The 25,326-nt window shown below is 52.0% G+C and overlaps 1 protein-coding gene across 2 annotated transcripts in view; it reads left to right on the forward strand.

The window, feature by feature from the left end:
* COL15A1 (collagen type XV alpha 1 chain) overlaps positions 1–25,326 on the forward strand; it is a 101,399-nt gene that overhangs the window by 9,483 nt on the left and 66,590 nt on the right. For both annotated transcript variants that reach the window (XM_043891509.1, XM_043891510.1), the window contains exon 3: positions 24,216–24,763. In XM_043891509.1, the coding sequence (XP_043747444.1) occupies positions 24,216–24,763 (548 nt within the window). The remainder of the gene's footprint in view (positions 1–24,215; positions 24,764–25,326) is intronic.

Below are 25,326 nucleotides of genomic sequence, written 5' to 3' on the forward strand. Positions count from 1 at the left end.
ATAGCCTTATCTCAAACTGCGCAGTCCCCAGGGTGGCTGGAATGCTGGGAGGCATCCTGAGAGTCTGGACTAACGTCATTCTCCCTTGTGCCTCCCGCACCTAGCCCCATGCCTGGCTCTGGCAGGTACTTGGTCAATGCTTGTTAAATGAAGACCCCAATGGAAGCCTGCTGTATTCTTCCAGATCGCCACCAGCCACACAGGGTCCCTAGGAGGCTGGAGGCAGATATGGCAACAGAGGGGCTCTGCTCCTTTGTTTTAGGCAAATGGTTGGTCCTCTAAGAGCCTCAGCTTCCATATCCTGGAAATGAAAGAGTTGGACCAGATGAACCCTAAATGCACTGTTAGCTGGAACTTTCTAGGATATCTGAGTTCACTTGGCCCAAACTTTTGCGGTGGCTGGGGGAGGTGATTCAACTCAGCAGCTCTTAGTCCGGTTCCCACCCTTCCCTGACATCCTTTTCCATGGATCACGGTACAGAACAGTGCCCGATGGCTATGTGTATTTGGTACAAAACGGCGACCACAGATTTTCTCCTTCCATCTCGAGTTAAAATGTCAGATTACTCACTCTCTCACAGGATGAAAAAGGGAGGGAAAAAGAAACCATTTCTCACTGCAGAGTTTTTCCATGTGACACATTTTCTAATTTTATTTCAAGTTTAACTGTCTAGAGTAGGTGGTGCCATTTCAGCGCCTCCCCCTCCCCTTTTAGAATATGAGCTTCCAGTTGAAGAAGTGGAATGGTTTTGCTTGTTTAACATTTGCAAGTGTGGGCTGCTATCAAGCTGCAGCTGAATGTCTTCATTTTCTCTGCTGGAGGAAGTGCTCTTAGGCACACAGTGCTAAGCTAATAGTAGGATTCCTGGGGTCTGGACCCTCTGTAGGGAGCTTGACCGAGTCACTTCCACTCCTGGACTCAGACACTTAATCTGCAAAGAGAGGGAAAGGCTGGGTCACCATAGAGAGACTGCATGGCCCATTTGAAGGACTATTTGGTGGGCCCCGTTTCTTTTCTTTTTTTGGTGGGGGGCCTGTTTCTAAGAGTAGTTTTCTTTGAAACTTTGTTGGAATCATGTGCACCTAAGCTCATATTTGCCATCAGCTTTGTCATCTCTGCCCTGTCCCTGGAAGTGCATGGGATGGCTGAGAAGTTCTCAGTGCCTGGGAAGAGTGTTGTGACTTTGTTCCAGAGAAACTGATTCTGCCCCTGCAAGGTCGGTTTCATCCAGTCTCACCCTTTCATTCCTTCACGCCGCTGGGCTCAGGCCTGTGTCATGCTCAGTAAGGGGCTGTCACAGCAGCCCCTGGCCAATGAGACCCCCCATCTCTCTCACCTCTAGTGCATCTTCTCACTGCAACCCGAGTGGCCGGGGCCATCATGTCACATCCCATTAGAACTCTTCCCTGCTTTCCATTACGGCACCTGAAATTCCACCCCAAAGCTCTTCGTAGAGTGCCTGGAACACCATGAACCCTCAGTGAAGGGTGATGGCCATGGTGATGAGGTTCAAGCTCAATGCTAACTGATGCGTGAAACTAACTGACGACCCCCAAGCCTTCCTGTGGCCTCTTTCAGCATAGCTTGTACCTGATTTCTTCCATCAGAATCACTTGCAAGTCCATCTCTCGAAGGACGGGGAGAGCCAGGGCAATGCCATTCATCTTTGGAGTTCAGAGTCATTGACCCTGAAGTGGAGGGAGATAAACAGACACAATCCGATGTGGGAAAAATGAGATATAGTTAAGCAAGGACTTTGCAAGTGTGGTTGAGTGAGTTGGATAGATTTTTATTTTTATTTTTTTGGATAGATTTAATGCCAACATTTCTTGATATGAATGGTCATCCTGCCTGTCGCAGCCTGGTAGGTTTTTTAGCCACTCATGTGTTCCCTCGCTTTTATTTAATAAATATTTATTAGCTGCTTACTGTGTGCAAGGCAGTGTGGTACATCCTGGGTGTAAAATGATGAACAACGTAGGCATGGCTCCCCACCTTGTGGAGCCTAGACTCTAATGCGGGACGTAGACACTAAACAAGGGGTTGTACAAAAAGCCCTAAATACATATGAAGAGTAAAAGGCGTATGGAGAAGTAGGGAGCTACGAGAGGCTTCCCGGGCGGCTCTAGTGGTCAAGAACTCACCTGCCAATGCAGGTTAGACATTAGAGATGCGGGCTCGATCCCTGGGTCAGAAAGATCCCCTGGAGGAGGGTATGGGAACTTTCCAACCCACTCCAGTATTCTTGCCTGGGGAATCCCTTGTTCAGAGGAGCCTGGCAGTCTGCAGTCCATGGGGTTGCAGAGTCGAACGCGACTGACACGACTTAGCACACACGTACGCAGGGAGCTGTGAGTGTGCACTCATGGCCACTCTGATCTGTCTGTGGTGTCAGGAAACGCTCCCCAAGTTATGACAAGTAAGATAAGATCTGAGGTGTGACGAGATTTAGCCCGGAAAGGGGTGGGGCTGGTGGATTCAAAGAGAAGGCGAGTGTTCTAGGTAGAGGCAAATGAATGAGGAGAGGATGGAAGCAGCCTCCTGGTGTGTGGCCTGAGCAGTTAACGCTCCAAGCCTAGTCAGGAGGGAGGCTGGGATGGGATGGGACAGGACGGGATGGGATGGGGCTGGAGTGTGTGTGTCGGGGGGGCGGTCTCCAGTCTCCAGCATGAAAGCAGAACCTCCGTCCAGTAGCCGCTTTCCTGACCCTGGCTCTGGGCGAGCCTCTGGGCTTCCACCATGCCTTGGGTCCCGCCCAGTGCTCATGGCCCTGGGTGAGGGCCTCTGGATGCTCCTTCCTGCCCAGCTCTTGCCTCTACTTACCCAAGAGCTAATGGCTTCAGCGAGGGGCACAGGGTCTCCATCTTTGTGTTGCCCAGGAGACATGTTTGTGAGAGACTTGCAGTAAAGTGATAGGGAAGCAGGGGTGAAAGAGAGCCCAGAGCAGAGTCTCTGGTCCCCCCTCGGCCGCCCAGCGCCTCGTAGGCCGCCCCAGCTGCCCAGCTGAGAGGTCGGGAAGGGCATGGGGAAAGGATTCTAAGAATTGCCCTCTGCAGTTAGTCTTGGCTCTGAAAAGCTTCTTCCTGTCTGAAATGAAGGGTTGGGCCCGCCCTGAGGCTCATCCAGATAGTATCTCTTCCGATTTCTCTCTCTGGGTGTCTGTGTTCAGAATGTGTATCCACAAACACAATGCAGAATTCTCTTGCCAGGGAATGGAGACGTCTCGGGAATAACTCAGGTGGGAAGTTTTTAGATGTTTTCACTTGGGGACCAAGTCCTTTAGAGATGGTGGCAGAAGACCGATGCATTGCCCACTTCTGTCCCGGCCGTTCTCAGACTTGCTTCTCAAACAGGGTGTGCTCGTGGTTCCTGGCTGTGTGACAGTGGTGTGCAAAGCCACACTGTTTATTTCCCGCATCCATTTTACCCAGCGGTTGGTAACCTGGGGAGTCCAGTGACAACTGGGAAGTAATTTAGAACATTTTTATACTAAACAGCCCACAGTTATTATGGAGTGGAGTGCAAAACTTAAGTGCTTTTAACAATAGAGCAGGAGACTTTAATTAAACTTCCAAGCTCTGAACGGGGGTGGGAAGGGTGGTTCTTTGGGTAGACCCAGGCCCCGAGGTATAGGGTCCCCTCTCTCTGCTGGTAGGATGCTTTAGTGGAGATAATGTTATATATAGATTTGAGATTCCCAACTGGTGGGAGGCTTGGAATTTTTGTAGGGGCTGCCAGAATCCATTCTTGTACAAACATTTCCTCCGTCGATAGTTACCTAATGCACTTGTGTGTGGAAAAGGCTATGGAAGTGTTTTTAGCTATTGACAAGATGGAAGTCGCTATTCTCCGTAGCTCTTGTACGAGAACTTTCAGCTCCATGAGGGAAGAAACTTGTCTGTCACTGCTGGATCCCCAGTGGTTGGAAGAGAGCTACCATCCAGTAGGTGCTCAATAAATGCGAGTTGAATGAATAGATGTATGTGTGTTGGTGGCTATAAAAAGCTTCCCTCTCTCAGTCAGGAATTACCTTCCCAGGAATAAGTGTGTAGGGTGCGTGAGCATGGGGAGGTTGGGTGGAATGTGAAAAATGCCGTTCATGCATATGCATGCAGGCGGCTGGCCAGTCCTACTCAAGTTCAAGGTTTCTAAGAATCCTTTTGAAGGCAGCCTCCTACCCAGTGTGGTCCGGGACCGTAGCAGCTCCTCGTGGGAGGAGGCACAGATCTCCATTCGTGCGCCTGGGGTAGCCGGGCCTCCTAAGCTCCCTTCTTAGGGTCCGTGTGTCCCTCAAACACCTCAGTCCCACCAAAACCCACTGGGGACCTTGAGGACCCAGAAAATGTTGGGCTTTCAGGGTCGGCTGTCTGGCTCTCCTAGGTTACAGAGGCGGGCGGAGGCTCAGAGAGAACGGGGACATGGTGAGTCACACAGTTCAGATGTGAGGAGCTGGATCCAGAACTGGCTCTTCTGACGTCCAGGTGGCTGGCGTCTCACCACCCTCAACGTCCCAGGTTTTGCTGCTCTTTCACCATGGACGCGTTGTCCCACCCTCCTCAGGGATGTGGGAGGAAAGCTGGGGACAGGACTTGGCAGATGCTGAGGGTCTCCTCTGTGCCTGGCAACCTGTGGTTACAACGAAGCCTTGGAAACATCATGTGGACTGTAGCCCGCCAGGCTCCTCTGTCCATGGAATTCTCCAGGCAGGAATACTGGGGTGGGTAGCCATTCCCTTCTCCAGGGGGTCTTCCCGACCCAGGAATTGAACCCGGGTCTCCTGCATTGCAGGCAGATACTTTATCACCTGAGCCACCAGGGAAGCCCTTGGAAACATCACATGGATTTCAAATCCCAGTTCTTCCATGGATCAGCTGAGTGACTTGGAAAGATTGCTCAGAAGGAAGGTTGGTTCCCTCATCTGGACAGGGGTTAGTCAAGGTCTTGCCTCCCGGACTGTGTGAGGCACTCAGCGTAGAGCCTGAGATGGCAGGGCCTTGGTGGGTGAGGGCTATCCCTGGAACCATGAACCTCACCCTGTACATATAACAGCGTCACTGGGGAGCTCTTAAGACATACTGAGGCCTGGGCCTTACCCCCAGAGATCCTGACTGGGATGGAGCTGGGTCTCAGTCTCCTAAAGCCCTCGAGTTCTTCTAAAGCCCAGCTAGGAGCTCAGTGCTAGAGCGTACATGCCGTGAGGGCAGGGGACACGTCTGTCCTGTTCACTCGACAGTAGCGGTGCCAGGCATGTGGTGGTTGGTGCTTGAGAATATTTGTTTATGAATGAATGAACAGACAGATCAACAAGGCTAGCTTCCGCCTCTCAATCCACACTTACCTTTTCAGGAATAAGTATGTAGGCCTGTGAGCTCAGCATGTGGCATTACCCTGTCCGCCACCCTGGGAACCGGCACTGGCATCTCTACGTCCAGGAAATGAAACTAAGGCTCAGAGGAGTAAACGAACTGGCCCAAGGTCCCCAGCTAGTAAGCGATGAGTTCTCCCTGGAATGGAATTCCATGTCCTTCCCTGTATGCACTGGGTGAGGCTCAAGGCTCAAACTCCTGGGGTCCTCTGCCCAAGGTCACCCTCAGTTTTGGGTCTCCAGTCAGGGGCGTCTCCTGGGAACCCAGCTTGGAAGGCCTCGTTCCCTCTCCCGTTACTCCAGAAGCGCACAGGCTCTTCCTCCAGCTAACATTTGGAGGCCATCAAGCTGTACTTTCATCTAGATTGAACAAGAGTCAGCCTGTTTCAAAATATGACTTCAGGGTCACCATCTGTTCTGGCTGTTCTCTTAAACTCTAGTCCCATTTCGGAGCCAAACAGGGCTCCGGCCGCCTGCAGGGAGCACGTCCCGGCACGGTGGAGCAGGAGGCCCTGTATGAAGCGGCGGCGTGCTTGCTAACAGCTATAGGACAGAGTCCTCACTTCGTTCATTTCCCCTGCGCAGTGGCATCGAGTCATTACATGTGTGGACCACAAACCCCCGCCACTATGCATCCATCCCCATATTGGGCACCTACTGTGTACCATCACTTCCCCATGCCTCACCTTCTTAGGAAATGGGTGGGAGTAGCCTGGATGGTGGGGACACGATACGCTGGGCAAGGCTCATTGTCAGTCTGGGCCTCAGTTTTCTCATCTCGGGGACACGGGACTGAAGTCCTTCCCAGCTCTGGAGGTCACCCCAACTCTCCAGGCCGCCATCAGCCTCGTCAGTGTAGGCAAGACTGCGCAGTGCCTGCTGATGCCATGAGCTCATTCTGCTGGCTTCCTCCCTGCTCTGGCTAAATTCACACAAGCTCATCTGTGGACGCCCTGGGCCATTCCCAGGGCAGCTTGATTTTGCCCAGGGCGTAACATGCCAAGTGTTGAGAGGCTGGAGGAAAGTATGTCTCCTGCTGTTGCCAGAAGACCGCCTTCGCTCCGCATTCCAAATCGCCCAGTCCACCCTCGCCTTGGCAAGGGAGAGGGAGGGGCCCGACTGCCGGGGGCAGCAGCTCGAGGTGAAGTGGTGATGGCTCCTAAAATGGTCAGCGGCAGCCTTCCTCAGAAACCTTTCAAGGCACCCCGTAGCCTGCAGCATAAATTTTAGTCTCCTCAGCTTGACATTCAAGGCTCTCCCGAATCTGTTTCCAATCTCCCAAGTGAAAAAGCGATTAAGAGTAGAGAGAGCTAGGAAGGACCTCAGATGACCCACACGTGGGCTGCAACCACCCCATCCCAGCTCTGTGGTCTCGATCTCCTTCAGCCTTGATCTGTTCATCTGCAAAATGGGAGAGCAACAGTCCCCACTGCATCAAATTATCCTGAGAGTGAATAAGCTGGTGTTGGCTTCGCACTTCTGAATCTGGCTTCGTAATTCTCTCCTTGCTGCTCTGATGGTGGAGGTTACCCGAGCGTCCCCTTGCTCCCATCCCCCAGGACCACTCACAGACCCCTCAGTTTCCTGACTCCGTGGCTTGGCCTGTGCCCTGCTTGTCCCACTGTGCAGGGTCCTCCGGTTCAGACTCCTGTATCAGGGCTCTGGGTGTTGATGTCTTGCCCCCTTTTCTAGGCTGAGAGCTTTTCGGGACCAGAGTCTGAGTTTTCGTGATCTCTCAAAGTCCAGCCCAGGCCTGAGTCCATAAGAGGGTGGCCACTGGGTCCTGGTTGTGCACAACGCCAGAACCCTCGGCTGGGGCCAGGATAGAGGGAAAGACAGAGAGGTCTGCTCCTGCCTTCCCTCCCAAGACCCATCCTCCCCTGGCAGCTGCACTCTCAGGGCGGCGCAATGTAAGTTGTGACTAAATTGCATGTGGTTAGCAACTCTGTAGGAGAGTTTATGGACCATGTGGTGTCTACCGTGGGAGAAGAACTCAAGTACCTAAGGACATGCCTCACGTAGAGACTTAGAAAGCTCCAGAATTACTCTTTCAAGCTGCTCCCATTCCAGTGATGCCCCTCCCACCCCAGTACCTTACATCAAGAGGCAGGGGTGGGGGGAGGGTGGGACATGGCAGCGAGGAGCAGGAGTCTTACCCTTCTTCCAGGACCACGAGGGCTGGCCTGTCCCATCCCATCTTGCCCAGTGGCCCCAGCTCATGCCCTAGCCCCCAGATAGGCCAGGAGCAGCCTTCCGGAGGTCTCCAGCCAAACCTCAAGAACCTTACGGTATATAACGAAGGGGAAGCATATGTGGTTCACAGTCCCTACCCAGACGCTTGTTTCAGAGAGGGAGGAGGTGGAGGCAGCTGGAATTCAGTCTGAAGTCTGAGAGGCCAGTGTGTTTTAGAGCAGCACTCCCAGCTCAGTCGGTGGGTGAGAGCCAAGGCAGGCATTTTTCAGAAGACTGGTCATTCTGTGCCCTCCTGCTTAAGGGTCAGCCAGAAGGATGGAAAATCGCAACACTCAGAAAAGTTAACATCGGGTCTCTGTGTGGCTATTAAGATTACCTTATACTTCAACAGTGGGATCAGCTGAGAGCTAGACTGTTAGGTGCATATTGAGCTAAATGGTGCTGGTGGGGTGACTGCGACAACAGCTGGTGTTCATTAGAGTTCTTGGTAATTGATGACAAAGACTATTGATTTTATCTATTGGTGAAAATAAATGTGACATGGCAGGACAGATCTATGGTCACTCTGGTCCAGAATCCGCCAAGCTCGTTTATTCACTTACATGTGCATTATTCATTCATTGATTCCTCCATTAGTGCTCAATTCTTGCCTAACTCCGGCAAGCCCTGTGCTTGAGGGGTGGGGGTGAAGTTGGGAGATACAAACATGAAACAGATGATGTCTGCCTGCCCAAGGGTCACAGACTGGTGGGAAACAGAGGCAAATAAACAGATAATAACAGAGTATTGAGGAATCGGACCTTCCTGGGAAATTTACCAAGGGAGGGTTTCTTGGCAAGATTGGGTGATTCATTTGTAGGCATTTAGAAAAAGTCAGCTCTGAGGCCCGACTTCCCGTGTAGCTGGAGAGGAGTTCCCCAGAGTCTTCAGGCCCCTTAAGCCCCGGGCAGGGCAAGGGGACAATGGGGAGGCAAGGGAAACAGCTGTTGCTACCCCTCCTGGAAGGCGTGGGCTCCTCCTGCTTGGGACAGGCTTCCTCTGGGGGAGCAGCCCCCTTGGAGTCGCAAGTTTCCTCTTGGCTGCAGAACCCTCGCCAACACACCCAGGTCCCCTGGGCTGACCTCCCAAGCCTCTCTGCATCCTCAGACCACCAGCCTCCTTCCCCCAGCTGGGTTCTCCTGGCTGCCCCTCTCTTAGTGGGATCTAGTCACTCAGGGGACTCAGCCTCCCGTCAGCCTGTCTGGGAAGCAGTCCATTCGCCGTGGCTGTGCTGGGGTCCGAGGGAAGCCCCGCCCAGCCCCGTGCCCGGGTCTTCGCCCCTACGTGGGCTTCTCTGCTGCTGGCTGCCTGCTCGCGTCTCCTGCTCCGTGGTCCTCCCGCTGCGGGCCTCCGTGCAGGTCTGGGCCTCCAGCTTCTACTCAGCAGCTCAGTGTAGGGCAGTGGGTCTCAAACCCGAGTGTGTGTCGTTACCTGGGGGCTGGGTAAAACCCCGGGTGCTGCTGCCCTCTCCCCTGCAAAAGCTCTGATTCGGTAGGTCTGCAGAAGAGCCAGAGCACTGGGATCTCTAGTACGTTCCCAGGTGAGGCTGAGGCTGCTGGTCCGGGAACCGCACCTTGAGAACCATCGTTGTGGTTAAGCAGGTGGGCTATGGAACACGGACCCAGGCTGGGCCCTCGTCTTGTCTCTGCCACTTTCTAGCTGTGTGACCTCCTCTCTCTGCATCTCGGTCTCTTCATGAAGAATATACAGGTAGTAACACCCTCCTCCCTGACTCAGTCCAGGCCCTGCACTCAGAATAAGACTGGGCATACCGTTCAGTCCAGTGGCTCAGTCATGTCCGACTCTGCGACCCCATGAATCGCAGCACGCCAGGCCTCCCTGTCCATCACCAACTCCCAGAGCTTGCTCAAACTCATGTCCATCGAGTCGGTGATGCCATCCAGCCATCTCATCCTCTGTCGTCCCCTCCTCCTTCAGTCTTTCCCAGCATCAGGGTCTTTTCCAATGAGTCAGTTCTTCGCATCAGGTGGCCAAAGTATTGGAGTTTCAGCTTCAGCATCAGTCCTGCCAATGAACACCCAGGACTGATCTCCTTTAGGATACTTGGCACACAGTAAGTAGTCAATGAATGCTTTAGGTTCCTGGTCTGCTGTAACAAACTACCACAAACTGGTAAAATTCTAGAGGCCAGAAGTCCAAAATCAAGGCATCAGCAGGGCTGCAATGCCTATGAAGGCTCTGGAGAACGTTTCTTTGCCTCTTCCAGCTCTGAGGGCTGTCCACAATCCTTGACTGCATCACTATCACTCCGGTCTCTGCCTCTGTCTTCTCTGTCAGATCTCCCCTTTGTCTTATAAGGACGTGGGTTATTGGATTTAAGGTCCACTTGGGTAATCCAGGATCGTCTCTTCATCTCAGGATCCTTAATTATATCTTCAAAAGACTTTTGTTCCAAATAAAGCCACATTCACATTTCCAGGTACCCATCATTTTGGAGGCCATCATTTCAGTCCTCTGCAGTGAACACAGGCCATTATTATTGTTTAGTTACTATTTCTTCCAGCTGCTGCAGTTAGCCTGCCTTGGGGTCAGGAGGGGATGGGGTGGGAATGTTATACCAATTTCTAAGTTCCAGGTCCCCTTGGTCAGCCCCATTTTATTCAAGCCATCTCCAGGCTGGGGCAGGAAATTCTGTTTTTGAAGTTACACTGGCCACATTATAGCATTTCAGAATGTTCAGATTTCACTAATCTGAGAACAATAGCACTCTCCTCCCCCAGACACCAGTTTAGAGTCGTCTGTCCCTTTTAGTTGCTCCTCACACCGGAGCCGGCTACACTTAACAAAGCATTTTCACATGCAGACCCACATTTGACCCTCACTGCAACTAAGCTGAAGGAGCTCATATCACCCCATATGGCAAGTGAGAAAACTGAGGCCCGGGGGGAAAATTGCACAAAGCTACCTTTCCTGGCAGTTATAGACAATGGTTCAGCGGGGAGAAGAGAAGGCTAATATCACTGACGATGACTGCAGTGACAACAGCCACGGTGCGGTGGAGAACATATGCTTTGCTAGGCCCCCGGCTTGGTGTTTTATGTCTCCTATTGCAAGTCATTCTCAAAACTCTCTGCTGAAGCAGGTGGCATTACTTCTGTGTTACGGGTGTTGGCTCCAAGGCTCAGAGAGATGAAGTGCCATGTCCAAAGATGCACAGCTTTTAAATGATGAACTGGGACTTGAAGCCAGAGCTGGCTGAGACTTTCTCCCCATTACTGTGCTGCTTGGAGGTCCTTTTCCGGTTTGGCCCCATCTCAGAGCGGCCAAGATGGGAGAAGTGTCTCTCCAGGTCCCTCCCTGATCTGCTCAGGAGATGAAGCTCGTGAGAGACCGTCTCCCTCTCGTGGGGAGCGCTGATGCTCAGAGCAGTGGGCGGGGGAGGGGGGCAGCAGGGAAGGGAATAGAGAGGCAGGTGGGCCCAGGGTCCCTGAGCGCTGGGACAGTCAGGGTGTGCTCCCTGGAGTGGGCCACCCTTGGCTTGAAGTGACGTTCCTGGGCAGCAGAGGGAGACTCAGCTCCTTGCCTCAGGCAGATGGGAGTTTAGAATCGCTAGTTCTGGGACCTGATAACTGTGTGCCCTGGGGCAAGTTATGGAACTTCTGTGTGCCTCTGTGACCTCACCTGCTGACTGAGAACGTGAGAGTGGAGTCGTCGTAGAGAACTGGGTGGGGGGTGGGGGTGGGCTGTGAATCAGCCTGGACCAACTGAATCCACACCTCCGGGGGTGGGCCGCTGGCATCCGCGTTTTCAAAAAATCTCCCCACCCAGTGATTCTGTGCAGCCAGGGTTAAGGACCCCCGCTCAGCAGCTGAAGTACACGGCCCCCAAGACACCGTAAGGGCTCTATACACGTGGTCCATCATTTACGTCCCTCAGACAGTCGTGAAATTCACACTTATCGGGGTCCTCCCTGTGCCAGGCTCAACCCGGTACCCTCTCTGACCTGCATTCTTGCTCAGCCGTTTCTAGCCCTAATTCCGAGAGCATGAGTTAATTGGGTTCGATGCTGTAGGAAGACATGGTCCAAATCTAATATTCTAAAAAGAAAGTTTTACTGACAAGGGGGAGAATCTGGAAAATGTGCCCACATCAGAGAAACAGAAACCCAGTGTGTAGGAAGTGCAAAGATCTCCAGCCCTTTACAGAGGCAGCTGGAGAAGAAAGAGTGGGCTGCAGGCTCTCTGTGGGTCCCCTGCTGAATACCTGCCCCTACAGTGCCCTCACCTCAGCATCTATAATGTGGAAAGGTTTCTGTTGGGTGACTCTGTATTGGGGGGTTAGTTTTTAGCTGCAAAATTCTTTCCAAATGAGACCATAATTGGAACCCAGTAAATTAAGCAAGAACTTCCCTGCCACGCAAATCCCCGGGGGCGTGGTAAAGAATCTGCCCGCAGTGTAGGAGCCGCAGGAGATGCGGGTTTGATCCCTGGGTCAGGAAGATCCCCTGGAGGAGGAAATGGCAACCCACTCCATTATTCTTGCCTGGAAAATTCCATGGACAGAGGGGCCTGGTGGCCTATAGTCCATGCGGTTGCAAAGAGTTGGACATGACTTAGCAACTAAACACAGCATATTAAGCAAATCAGATCTGAGTTGCTTTGGTGTGAGTGTGTGGATCAGGGTAGTGAGTGAGCATGTGTGAGAGTCTCCATGAACAACTTGCAGGTGGATGTGTGTGTGAGTGTGTGAAGGCGTCCCATGTGAGCATGGGATGAATGCAGGTGAAGGTTTGTGTCTATGTGAATGTGTGTGTGTGGGTAACTGTAGCAGTGTGTGAGTGTTTTCATGGGACTGTTGTGAACAGGTGAGAATGTGTGTACGAGTGTGATTTTTGAGTGTGAACCTGTATGAGTGTGTGGGATGCATGTATGACTGTCCGCATGTGTTAGGGGGCTGGGGGGCAGGCCTCCTCCTTAGCCTCTCCCTCCTGCTGCTGGCCTCCTCCACATCCTGCCCCGCAGTCCTGCCTCCCGTGCCCCCGGGGAAAAGTTAGGAACCATCTGGTCCACACATCTGCCCTGACCCCGCCACCCCGCCACCCTTGGTGCTAACATAGAACCCCTTGCAGTGCTGAGCCAAGCATTGTCAGGAGCTCCTGAAATTGCCCGCTCCCGCAGGTCCCCACCTGTTCCTCTCTGGTCCCCCTCCTGTGCCCGGGGCAGGCCCCTTCTCCTCCAGGCCAGTGAGGTTTCCTTGCAGAGCCGGGGGCCAAGTCCTCCGGAGCTGCTGCCCGGAGTGATGACTCACCGCAGCTGATGTCATCCTCAGGAGCCCAGGCCTCCATCACACTCAAAGAGGCTTTGTTCCCCACGTGGAAAAGGGCGGGCCATAAACTGAGAGAAGTCACGGCAAGGCTCTCCCCCAATGCCCACGGCCCTCACGCCCGCCCACACCTGCCAGCCTTTGCTGTAACACGTGATGCATGTGGGCCCTGCGGTGGCTCTGAACCCGGTCAGGGAAGGCCTCACTGCAGGAGGAGAGCAGACACACTGCCTGCGCCCTGGGGCTCAAGTGTGGCTCTTACCCTGGGGCCAGTTCCGCCAGGCTCACGGTGCGTGTGTGTGTGTGTGTGTTCATGTGTCTGTGTGTGTGTGTGTAGCGGGACGGGCAGGCCCTGGCCACAGGAGGAGAGCCATCCCACTGTCCAGGCTCAGCTGGTCGGCTCCCTGGTCTCTGGGCCTGCTCATCCGACTCTCTTCTTCATTCTGTGACAGCTGAGAGCTGGGGGCTGGTGTGCGGGGAGCTGCAGAGGCCACAGGGGTGCCTGGCTCAGGGCCAGTCCATGCGCTGGGCCCTGAGGGCTCCTGACGCGCTGCGCTGAGCACGGCCCTCGTCGGGCCGTCCGTTCTCTCCAGTCTCTTCTATTGCTGCCCTGCCCTGCAGATTCGTCCACAGCTCAGAGAAGCCAGTTGGCTTGGCCACCCCAGTTAGTGGTGGACCTAGGGCTCACGCCCAGGTTGTTCTGCTCCCAAAGCCCAGGTGGTTAACCCTTACCTGTGTCTGCCAGCCAGGTGAGGACATCAGACTCACCCAGGCCAGACTCTGGAAGACTCTGATTTGATAGGGCCGGGCAGGAAGGGTAGGCCCCTGTCTTTTCAGAAGCTCCTTGGGTGACTGATGAGTGGTTAGGGCTGGGACCTTCATGCCACGTCACACTACATACATAATCAGATTTGAATTCTGGCTCCAGTTGCTCGTTATCTTCATGGCCTTGGGGGCAGTAGTTGACTTTTCCAAGCCTCAGTTTTCTGTCTTGGAAAATGAGGTTAATAATATTATCTACTTCATAAAGAATCAAGGGTGAAGAAATGATGGAAAGCTCTTTGAATAGTGCCTGTCATGCCGCCCGCCCACAGTAAATCTTAGCCACAGATCTTATTGTTTCTTTTCATCCCTTTATGGGTCACCTTTGCCGGACTGTGCTGGTAATGGGGACCGAGAGATGGGTCTGCATGATCCATGCCCAGGAGCCCATGTCTATGCGTATCAGGGAAGGAAGGGAACCAACCACCAGAATGCAGAGAGGAGTGTGTTGAGGTGGAGGGATGGTCAGGGACTGTGGGGACACAGACGGAGGGCCGTGGGGGAAGCCAGGAGGCCGTGGGCTATAATAGTTGGCTCCTGCTCTGGGGCTTCGGGCGAGTTACTTCCCCTCTTTGGGGCTTGATTCCTTCCTTTGCCAAATGGGAGATTGACCCCCATCTTGCCTTCCTTCTGGCAGAGGGAACAGATGAGAGGATGCTTCAGAAACCACAGGGGATGCTGCTGGGTACAGACTGGCTCCTGCCGGGGCTCCCAGCTGGACCGAGCTCCTTCCAGCTGCCGGGCAGGGCAGCCAGGCTGCAGAGCCCACACCCTGCCAGGCCTCTGACCACCTCCAGGCCCCTTCAAAATCATCCTTTTCTCAGTTGAGGTCAGAGGCCTGAAAGAAAGAGAGACAGAGCGAAAGAGAGAGAAAGGAAAGCTCATACAGTAACTTCATTGAGCAGGAAAATTCTTGCACTATATATGAAAACCGGAAAAGGGAAAGAGGCGTTCTAAGTTTACATGTAGAAAAATGCTCTTCTGTAATTCAGAAAAATGAGGTCTTTGATTGTTGGCAAGCCCAGGTCTCCCTTCTAAGTTGATCCAGGATTTTTTTCCCTGGCAGGGAAACAGTTCTTTTTTCTAAGAAATGCATTGGGTGGTAGGTTTTTCTAAGAACCTCTTGAATCTTTGCTGGGTGCAGAGAGAGCCCCTGCAGCAGGAATTCTGTTGCACTCATTTTCCTTGGGAAGGGAGTCAGGTAGAGCTGGGCGCCTTGGGGACTCCAGGCTGGGTGGGGTGGTGCTTCCTCCCAGGCAGAGCCATGACATTTTCCTGGGCACAGTGCTCATCGCCTCCGGCCAGGTTGCGCTGCCCAAAGGAAAGGACATCTGTGAGGGGAGGGCTGGATTTGTGCTGGTCCCTTTTGGAGTCATTCCTTCCAGGCCTGAAGGCTGTGGGCTGAAGGAACCGGCAGTTAAGAGTGGTTAGAGAAACTGGAAAACAGATGGGAGATGAGGATGCAAAATTGGAGACATTCAGACCTGGCAAGGGCCTTTGGAAGCCATCTGATGCAAGCCTCTCATTTCACAGATGAGGAACCTGAGGCTCAGAGAGAAAGGAGACCGCCACATTGGGCTAGTGGCAGAGTCTGCCTTCCAGGCCAGGGTCCCACCCTGTATAATGTCTGAGAGGCCGTGGTGTGGAAGTCCAGGCTGACTCGTGTGTGGTCCAGAGGGCAGAGTTAGGCCCAGCCAGGCGGGTGGGGGCTACAGGCGGACACGCCTCAGCTTGCTGACTTCGATTTGCCCAGCAGTGGCCAGGGTTGCCCTGGGGTGGGGGATGAGCTCCTGGACAGTGGACATAGGCAAGCAGTAACCAGATGGACTTTCGTTGTGGGAAGGGGATGTGGCGGAGGGAGCTCCTTCTCCAGATGGTGAGCTGCACATTTTCTGCATCACGTCTGTGGCTTGGTGAACTCGCAGCGGGCAGCATAGGAGGCTTCGGGGATCTCCCCTCCGAGTGCAGGGAAACCCAGGAGAGAGATGCCCTGCTGGGGCCCGCAGGGCCCTCACGCGCTCTTTACCTGTACATACTTGGCCTGCCAGCTCCAGTGACCTGGGGCCATCTGGACCCCCGTGCCTGCCCTAGTGGGAGCAGGAGGAGTCAGTGAGTTGCTGTTTAAGCTGACTGAAGAGTTCTGTAGTCTTCTCAGCGGCAGGTGGAAATGGGATGTAGGGAGGGGAACACCCTTTGCCTCCCCAGACGCCCGGGGTAGGAAAGGAGCAGAGGATGGAAGGGAGGCACTGGGTTCTAGTCCTGGCTTGTCCACACTTCCCCACTGACCTCAGGCCTGCTCTCTTGGGGCACTTCCAGACCTGACTCTGAGTCTACCGCTGGGGCCGCATTCTCCCAGATTCCCCGGGCTCAGGCCGCGTCCCTCTCAGCCGCAGCCCAGGAAGCCGTTCTTGCGGTTCATGGGCGCAGTTCTCCATATGGCCACCAGGGGCCGCTGCCGCGCGCGCTCCTGCCGTGTCCTCAGCCTGCCCGTCTGGCTTCTCTGCAGCCCTCTTTGACCCAGAGGCAGAGGAACGCTCCTCGGTCCCTTGGGGCTGACAAGCACGAACTCTGGGCTCAGGTCCCAGATCCTCATCTGTGAGATGAAGATGGAGCTGTGCAAAGCCAGATCCGGTTCCCTAAGGAGGCAAAGCTCCGTAGCCCAGGCTCACCCCAGGCACTGCCTCAGGACCCCACAGATGGAAGGGCGGAACCAGCCCATTACACAGAGGGAGAAACTGAGGCCCGCTGGGGAAGGGCGGTGTTGGCTCTCCTGGGGAGGAGGAGAGGGACGGGCTCCAGCTCTTCACCTCCGCGGGCCTCTGGTCACTGTCGTCTCTGTGGAAAGAAAGCCTGAACCCTGCCCTGTTGGTTTCTTCATCACTAGGATTCTGTCCAGTTTCCATGGAAACCAGCTTTGGGCCCCGGGAGGAGAGTTGCAGCGTGTGGGGACTGTTCAGATTTTCCTCTGCCCAGCCCGCCTCTGAAGCCGTCTGGTTCCTCCTCCCGGTGCCCTCGGGAGGGGCTGCCGCAGAGCTGTGCTCCGGTGCCCAAACCACAGACTTGGGGAGAGTGGGGCCCAGTGGCATCCGTCTGTCCCCTTTCCTCAGGCCTGCTCTCTGCCAAGCTCTCAAGTGGGTATTTGAACGGGGGAGTCATGCCTGTGGCTCTGTGTGTAGGGTAGGAGGGAAGCCCCGGGGTCTTGGGGTGCAGTTGAGCGAGCTTAGAAAGATTCAGCTGTGAGAAGATAGGGGACGGTGTTACCAATAGAAGGAGCAGAGCGAGCCAAGACCAGAACAGGAAAAGGGGCGGAATGAAGAGATGAATCAGAAAGTGTCTTGAGTGGAATTTTGACTTGATTCTGAAGGTGCTGGGGAGCCACTGAAGGCTCTGGAGTTTGTGAGTAGCATCAATGGATGACTGCTAACAGAGACATCTGGATCAGGAGCTCCTTGAGAGCCTGCATTCTGGTTTCAGTTCCACATCCCCAGCTGCACACAAGGCATGATGTGCGGTCTTCACAAATGTTATCAAATTCACGAATGGAAAGGTGGGTTGGAGAACCCCCATTGAAATGAAGCCCTGTGTGCGCGCTAAGTCGCTTCAGTCGTGTCTGACTCTCTGCACCCCTGTGGACCGTTGCCCACCAGGCTCCTCTGTCCATGGGATTCTCCAGCCAAGAACACTGGAGTGGGTTACCATGCCCTCCTCCAGGGCATCTTCCCAACCCAGGGATCGAACCCACATCTCCTGCATCTCCTGCATTGGCGGGTGAGTTCTTCACCACTAGTGCTGCCTGGGAAGCCCAGAAATGAAGCTGTCCCTATGCATTAATGAAGTGAGATTAAGGCTGAGGTCAGATGTCCTGTGAGACAGGCAGTTATCTGTGAAGTGTGGCACCCTCCCACAAAGGGCCCAAGGTTCCCGAGGCTGGAGAGTTCTGTGATCAGTCCCCTGTTAGCACCGCCCCCTCCAGTCTTGCCCCTCAAGGATGGTGGAACATCCCCACCAGCTGTGATCTCCATCCCCCCACTTCCCACCCAGCACAGAGCCATCCCAGGACAAGCCCATGGACCTAGCTGCCGGGCCTGTTTGTCTCAGCTTTCTGGCTTCTCTCCCCTCCCTGGTGGCTGCCTGAGCAGGTGGCCCTCCCGCCAGAGGCCAAGGGGAAGTGAGCCAGCAGGCCCAGGCGCAGCCCTGAGCTTGGGTCACCCCAGGCCAGGGGCCACTCCCTGCCCTATCACAGCGTGCCGTGGGACAGATGTGTGTGGGGGGGTGTTGCTGAGAGCACAGCAGGGGCTGGCTTGGGCTTCCTTTAGGCTGTGGCTTGGCTCCCCCTGCGGCTGACCCGGTGGAAGCAAGGCCTGCTGCCTGCTGCTTGCATGCTGGTTCTGCCTCACAGCTGAGGTCTGGGCAGCAGGGGGCCGGTAGGAGTAGGAGAGGATCTCTTTGCAGACTTTGGTTTTTACTAAGCTCATACCTTTGGATCAAGCAGAAGACCAGTTTCTACTATGTGTTGACACTTGTACTTTTCCTCCATTATCTCATTTGGTCCCCGTGTGTGAGACGGGTGGGACAGTCATACATCACCAGCAAGTTATCCGCCCAAAAGCTGCCCACTTGGTAACTGGCACAGGCTGGATCTGAACCCAGCTCTGCCCAGGGCCAAGGCAGGTCTCTACAGCTGCCTCTTCCGTCCACTCTCAAGCTGGCCCACTGGTGGCCTGTGCCGCGCGTGGCTCGGGCAGCCCAGGGGGTGTGGGGGGCACCAGCTGCAGACACCTGCCGCTCCAGGTCACCCCCAGGCAGAATCACATCTCCCCTCTGCTGTTCTCGCTTCTCTGCTCCATCTGTCACTTCCTGGATGTGAGTCCTGGTCATGAAACTCTCTCCTTGGCCGTTATGTCCCTGTCTATACAATAATGAGGTTGGCTAGATGAGGGATTTTTTAATTTTTTTCCTGAAGCAGAATCCTCCTGGAACTAAGAATTCCCAAAATGGCTGTGTGGAAGCCTGGGCTTTACGGCTTTACATGGCAGCACTGGGCTGGCTTAAGCAGGCTTCTGGGTGAGAAGCTCTCAGCCCCTGTCCCGGAGTCCCCGGAACCCTCACCTGTCCCTTGAGCCCTTGGGACACCACTTAGAAACAAGCCTCTGGATGAGAGGCCTGGGTCAGATGCCCCCTGTGGGACCACACGTTCTGCAAACCACACGTCCCACCGGAAAGGGGCTTCCTCTCCTCTTCTCAGCAGGAGAGAGAGACGAGCTGGAGGGAAAGCGTTCCCTGGATCAGATGGAGAAGAAAGCAAAGCTGTCAGCAGGGTACTCATGCTTTTATTTGGTTTTTATCTTTAAACCGTGGAGGGGAGAAAAGAAGTCTCCATGGGGTGCTTGCTCTTATTTCTATTTCTTTTCTTTTCACTCTTTTCCCCTTTCTATACAGAAATGGGCTCTCTTTGAGTGAGTGAAAACATGAAGAAAAGATTTTGTACTTTCTAAAAGAGGATGTTAATATCTTTAAAAATATGTAAATGTCTATTTTTCACATCTTGTACTTGAGGTAAAATTCAAAAAGTAGAAAAGAGTATCCAGTGAGAAGAAAGTCTCCTGTTGTCAGCCAGCCACCAGCTTCCTTCCCTGGAGACAGTCTCTGGCCTCAGCTTCTCGTGTATCTTTCTAGAGATATTCTAATACATGTTTTATGCCTTTAATATGTGTTCATATAGGTACTTCCAGTGGACAGCAGTTCTGTTCTGCACCTTGTTTTTCTGTTTGTTTCTAGTTAATACATCTTGATGTTGTTCAGTCGCTCAGCTGTGTCCGGCTCTTTGTGACCCGTGGACTGCAGCTTGCCAAGCTTCCCTGTCTTTCTCTGTTTCCCGGAGTTTGCTCAGGTTCATGTCCATTGAGTCAATGATGCCATCTTCCATCACTCCCTACTCCTCCTGCCCTCCATCTTTCCCAGCATCAGAGTCTTTCCCAATGAGTCAGCTCTTCTTGTTTCATATTAATACCTAAGGAATCACACCTTTTTAAGGGCTTCACAAGCGGACTTCCCTGGGGGTCCAGTGGTTAAGGATCTGCCTTGCGGTGCAGGGATTGTGGGTTTGGCCCCTAATTAGGGAACCGAGGTCCCGCATGGCACAGCACCACTAAGCGTGATCAACTAAGACTTGAGGGAGCCGAATAAATAAATATGTTTTAAAAATAAATAAAGGCTGCATTGGATTTCATTGTGGAATATAACAAAAGTGAGGATTTATTTAACCATTCCCCAAGAATTCCAAGATGGAATGGTTTAGATATGTTCAGATACATTTTAAATAACGCTGCAATGGATATTCTTGTAAGTTCTCTATATGTCACATATATAACTTTATCTGTTTTAAAAATTCATAGAAGTATAACCGCTGCGTCAAAGAGTGCATATGCACTTTTAATTTTGATAAATATAGTGAAAGTGCTCCTCCCACAGATGTTATCCACTTTACACTTCTCCCAGCAGTGAATGCACTAGCCTGTTCCCGCAAACCCTTGCTAAACAGAATGTTACGCAACGTTTTGATCTTTGCCAGTCTGATAGGGAAAATGCTGTCTCTTCATAATCTTGCCTTGTATCTTTCTTGTTCTGAATGAGGCTGAGTATCTGTTCATATGTTTAATAGCCATTTTTTTTTCTTTTACTGTGGAAAGCATTTCCTATTCTTTGCCTGTTTTTTCTTTTGGATTATTTTGTTGCTGTTCAGTCGCTCAGTCATGTCCCACTCTTTGCGACGCCATGGACGGCAGCTCACCAGGCTTCCCTGTCCTTCACCGCCTCCTGGAGCTTGCTCAAACTCCTGTCCATTGAATCAGTGATGCTGTCCCACGGGCTCATCCTCTGTCGTCCCCTTCTCCCTCCTTCAGTCTTTCCCGGTATCTTTGGATTATTGACCTCCTGCTTATTCATTTGTTTAGTGTATTAAGGTAATTTATTTGTTGTCTGTGATATATGCAGCAAATGTTTTTGTCCAGGCTGGGATTTTATTTGACACTATGGGAATTTATAATTTGTGTGTCATTAAATTTAACCAAATTTATGAATCTTCTTATTTTTGCCTTCTTGGGTCTGCTATACTTTACTTTCTGTTTTAGTGCAAATTGCAAGGTGGACAGAAAAAGCATTGGATTGAGACTCAGGTCTGTTTATAATTGCCAAACCCCTTCCCTCTTTTAACCTTAGTTTTGCCTTCTTTCTGTAGACTGAAGAGGTTGAATTTCATTTATTTGTTCTTTTTTTTTTTTTTCATTCATTCATTTCTCAGCACTGAGCTGGGTGCGGGAACATAGAGATGAATGGTGTGGTCCAGTGGGGAGAGAGACCAGTGACCCAACGGGGCTGAGAGCGGGGGACCCTGGTGTGTTTCGAAGGAGGAGGATGTAGGTCAGGAGGTGAAACAAGGGATTTCGGGGCGGGGGTGAAGAATGAGGAGTTATTCTGGTAGAAATAGCCAGTGGGATGAGGCGGCGGAGGGGAGGGGCCTGCGATGGCCCGGGGGACTGGAGGGACATCGTCGGGCGTCCCGGCCAGTCACTGCTGCTGGGCCTGGACCGCAGAGGCCTCTCCAGACAGCTGCCCAGGCCGCTGGGGACACAGAGAGCACAAATGACCAGAGAAGCCTTCTCATCAAGGCCTCAGCGTGATCAGACTGGCCCTTTTGCCGAAGATGCAATAATCATTTTCTTCAGTGTTGTGACATATTTACCATGACAGTTTTTAACAGAGAATACTACAAGGAATACTTTCGAATATCACCTAGTTTAAGAAATAACATCATCGCTGTAGTGGAAAAGCCCCACGGCCTGCTCCCCAAATCTCGTCTCTGTACTTCCCCTAGATGTTGGCAGGGACATGCTTCTGGTGGGCGTGTAAAATAGCACAGTTGCATCTTAATGATAATTAAGATGATAATTGCATCAAAAAAGAAATGATAATTATGGCATGTGATGTGGGCGTTAACTAATGCTAGAGTGGTAATCATATTGCAATATATAAGTGTATCAGATCAACACTTTGTTCACCTTAAGCTTATACGATGTTATTTGTTGGCTATATATCAGTTTTTTTAAATGGCACAGTTGCTTAAGAGAGCAATTTAGCCATACTCAGTGAAGTTACAGCTGCAAATGTCCATGTCATTGAATAATTCCACCCCTAAGTGGTGGACTCATTTGCACAGGTGAGTGCGAGGAGATGTGAATAAGAAAGTCCATAGCAGCAGGGGTTAATAGTGATGGGAAGCCTCACTTTCCATCAGCAGAAAGGTGAAGTAATCCACAGCGACTTAGTTATACGTAGAATACTGCTGTCAGTGGATGAACGTATAGACAAAATGTGGCCTATTCATGCGATGGAATATTATTCAGCCATAACAAGGAGCGAAGTGCTGACATGCTCAGGGAAAGAAGCCAGACACGAGAGGCCACATGTTATGTGATTCCTTTCAAACGCAGTATCTGAAATAGGTAAATCTAAAGCGAGAAAGAAATTAGTTATTGCCTAGGACTGGAGGTGGAGTGGTTTAGTAGTGACTGCTAAAGGGGTTCAAGGTATCTTTTGGAGATGATGAAAATGTTTTAAAGTTTGATCATGTGATACTTGCAAAACTGTGAATATATTAAAAGAGTGAATTCTGCATTTTAAATGCATGAAATTTATGATATGTAAATTATGTCTCAATAAAGCTCTTTTAGAAATAATAATAATAAAAAAAGAATACTGCTGTGAAAACATGAGACTTGGAGCCACACTAAACAGGGATAAGTCACAAAAAATACAATGTTGAGTGGGAAAAAGAACACGCAGCCTGCCAACACTCATGAGGTCAGGAGACAGGCACTGCAGTAGTGCATTCTGCTAGAGACATATCCTCATGTGGTAAACACACAAAGGCATGCGTGGGGATGATAAACACCAGACCCCTAGGGTGGCTGCCTCTGGGGCATGGGCAGGGGGAAAGGATCAGAGAGCTCCTGAGAGCTTCGGCTGAGTTGATATTTCCTTTCTTAAGTGGGGTGCTGGGCCCATGCCTATTCCTCATGTTATTCTTGTCTTAAAAATGTTAATAGTATATTTTATATAGCTCAGAGTTTCCCCAAATTATCATCTCAACATGTAATCAATCTAAACAGATTACACAAAACGAGAATCTTACATTCCTTTTTTCAAACATTACTTTTTCAAAATCCAGTTTGTAGCTATTGTCCATCTGCAGGGTTCCCATCCACCTCTCCCTGGGGCCTGCATTCTTATCTCATCACTTTAGGTACATGTGGGTGCAGGCCACTGCAAGCCAGCCTGCAGCCTTCTCCCAGGGAATAGTGGTTGGGTGGCTCAAGGCTCGTGAGCCTAAGTCCTTTCCAGGCCGCCACAAAGGAGCCCTGTGTTTCTCCCGGCAAGGGGTGGTGGTGAAGAGCACAGGCTCTTTAGTCAGATGCTCCGGCTTTGGACTTCTGATGGGCTTACTTTGGGCAAATTTTTTACCTTCTCTAAGTTCTCTCTGGGGCTTCCCAGGTGGCGCTAGTGGTAGAGAATCCAGCTACCACTACAGGTGATGCAGTTTCCATCCCTGGGTTCAGAAGATGCCCTGGAGTAGGAAACGGCAACCCACTCCAGTGTTCTTGCCTGGAGAATCCCGTGGACAGAGGAGCCTGGTGGGCTGCCGTCCATGGGGTCGCAGTGGGCAACTGAACACACACAGGTTCTCTCTGGGATGGAATGGGGATAGTAGTGCCTGGCCTCATAGCGTTGTTGTGAGGAGTAGACGCACTAATGTCTGTGAAGAGCTGAGGCCTGCTAAACACGAGAGCTCAGGGAACGTGGGTGATGCCGTCATCGTGACGACAGGGACAGAGGGAGCTGACCGTGCGTGAGAACGGTGCAGATTTCAGTTGTCCTGAGGTCTGGGAGCACTTCGTTTTGTCCCTGCTTTTCCCCCACATCCTGAGGCACTTGAACAGTAGACCTCATTCAAAACACAACAAAACAAACCTGCCCACTTTTACAGAGAGAAATGGGGGGAAATCCCTATGTTGATGTGGGGGAACATTGTAGAAATATCCTAGGAATATTCTTACATATTTTCCAAACTGCTGATCGTGACTTGTTCGTGGGTAATGAAATCAATTTAGTAGGTTGTTTCCAGCATGTTTTTTAATGAAATAAAAGAGAAAAAGAATTGTTAAATGGAAAGGAAAACACCATAGTGCCTGGTGAGTATTAAAAGCAAATAATGTTTTATGAAACATCTGTTTCAGGGTGACAGATATATATTTGTCTAAACGTGCATATTGGGTGGCCATGTACTTATACTTCTTATTATGGGTCATTGTCAAAGAAGTTTGACAAACAATGATTAAGATGCTGCAGTGGGGTTCTGGAAGGATCCCGTTTCATTTCCTGAGTGTATTTCCTCCTTGTTTCCAAGCAGAGTAGAATGCGTGTGTGAAGCATGGCCTCTTCCCTCCCTCCCCGCAGGGCTGGCTGCCCAGGGCCACCTGGACCTCACGGAGCTCATCGGTGTCCCGCTGCCGTCGTCCGTGTCCTTCGTCACCGGCTATGGTGGCTTCCCAGCCTACAGCTTTGGGCCTGGTGCCAACGTCGGGCGTCCTGCCAGGACCCTCATCCCGTCCACCTTCTTCAGGGACTTCGCCATCAGCGTGAGGGTGAAGCCCAGCAGCCCCCGAGGCGGTGCGCTCTTTGCCATCACGGACGCCTTCCAGAAGGTCATCTATCTGGGCCTGCGGCTCTCGGGCGTGGAGGACGGCCGCCAGCGGGTCATCCTCTACTACACGGAGCCCGGCTCCCAGGTGTCCCGCGAGGCCGCCGCCTTCCTGGTGCCCGTGATGACCCACAGGTGGAGCTACTTTGCTGTGGTCGTCCAGGACGAGGAAGTGACCCTCCTCGTGGACTGTGAGGAGCACGGCCGCGTCCCCTTTCCGAGGTCCTCCCAGGCCTTGACCTTCGAGCCCAGCGCGGGAATCTTTGTGGGCAATGCAGGAGCTACGGGGCTGGAGAGATTCACTGTGAGTCCAAGTCTTGCAGACGAGGAGGCTGCTGGACACTGCAGCAAACACATGCGACTGCTCTTATTATCATTTTATCCTTATGTCCTCAAAGAGGCGTGCATGCTCGTGGGACGAACGCTAGGCTCGAAACTCAGAACTAAGATTCTAGTCCTGAGTTTTCAGTGTAGCCTGATGATTTTAGACAGCAGCTGAATTCTCTGATCCTCTGTGTTTTCTTATCTGTGAGTGGGGATTAGAAAACTTAGGGTTGTAGACTCATGTGAGCTAGCCTGTGTGAAAGCACTTTGTCTGTTTTTAGGCATTATAAAAAGGGTAAGGTTTGTAATATCTTTCAGTGATTTTATCTTTGGAAAAGGTGACGGCTGCATATAATTTCTGCAAAGGTGGAAGAGCTGAGATGAGATAGTGTGAGGTAGTTGCTCTCTCTCCTTTGGGACAATGTGCCTTGAAGAAATATCGGAAGACTGATTTTACTGTCAAAATGGATTTTTATGAATGAGCCATTCTAAAGCAAATCCCAAGTTATTGTAGTCATTCATTTAGTCACCACTATTCTTACT

The sequence above is a fragment of the Cervus elaphus genome, chromosome 29 (genome assembly GCF_910594005.1).
Source record: "Cervus elaphus chromosome 29, mCerEla1.1, whole genome shotgun sequence".
In the NCBI taxonomy this organism is placed as follows: domain Eukaryota; kingdom Metazoa; phylum Chordata; class Mammalia; order Artiodactyla; family Cervidae; genus Cervus; species Cervus elaphus.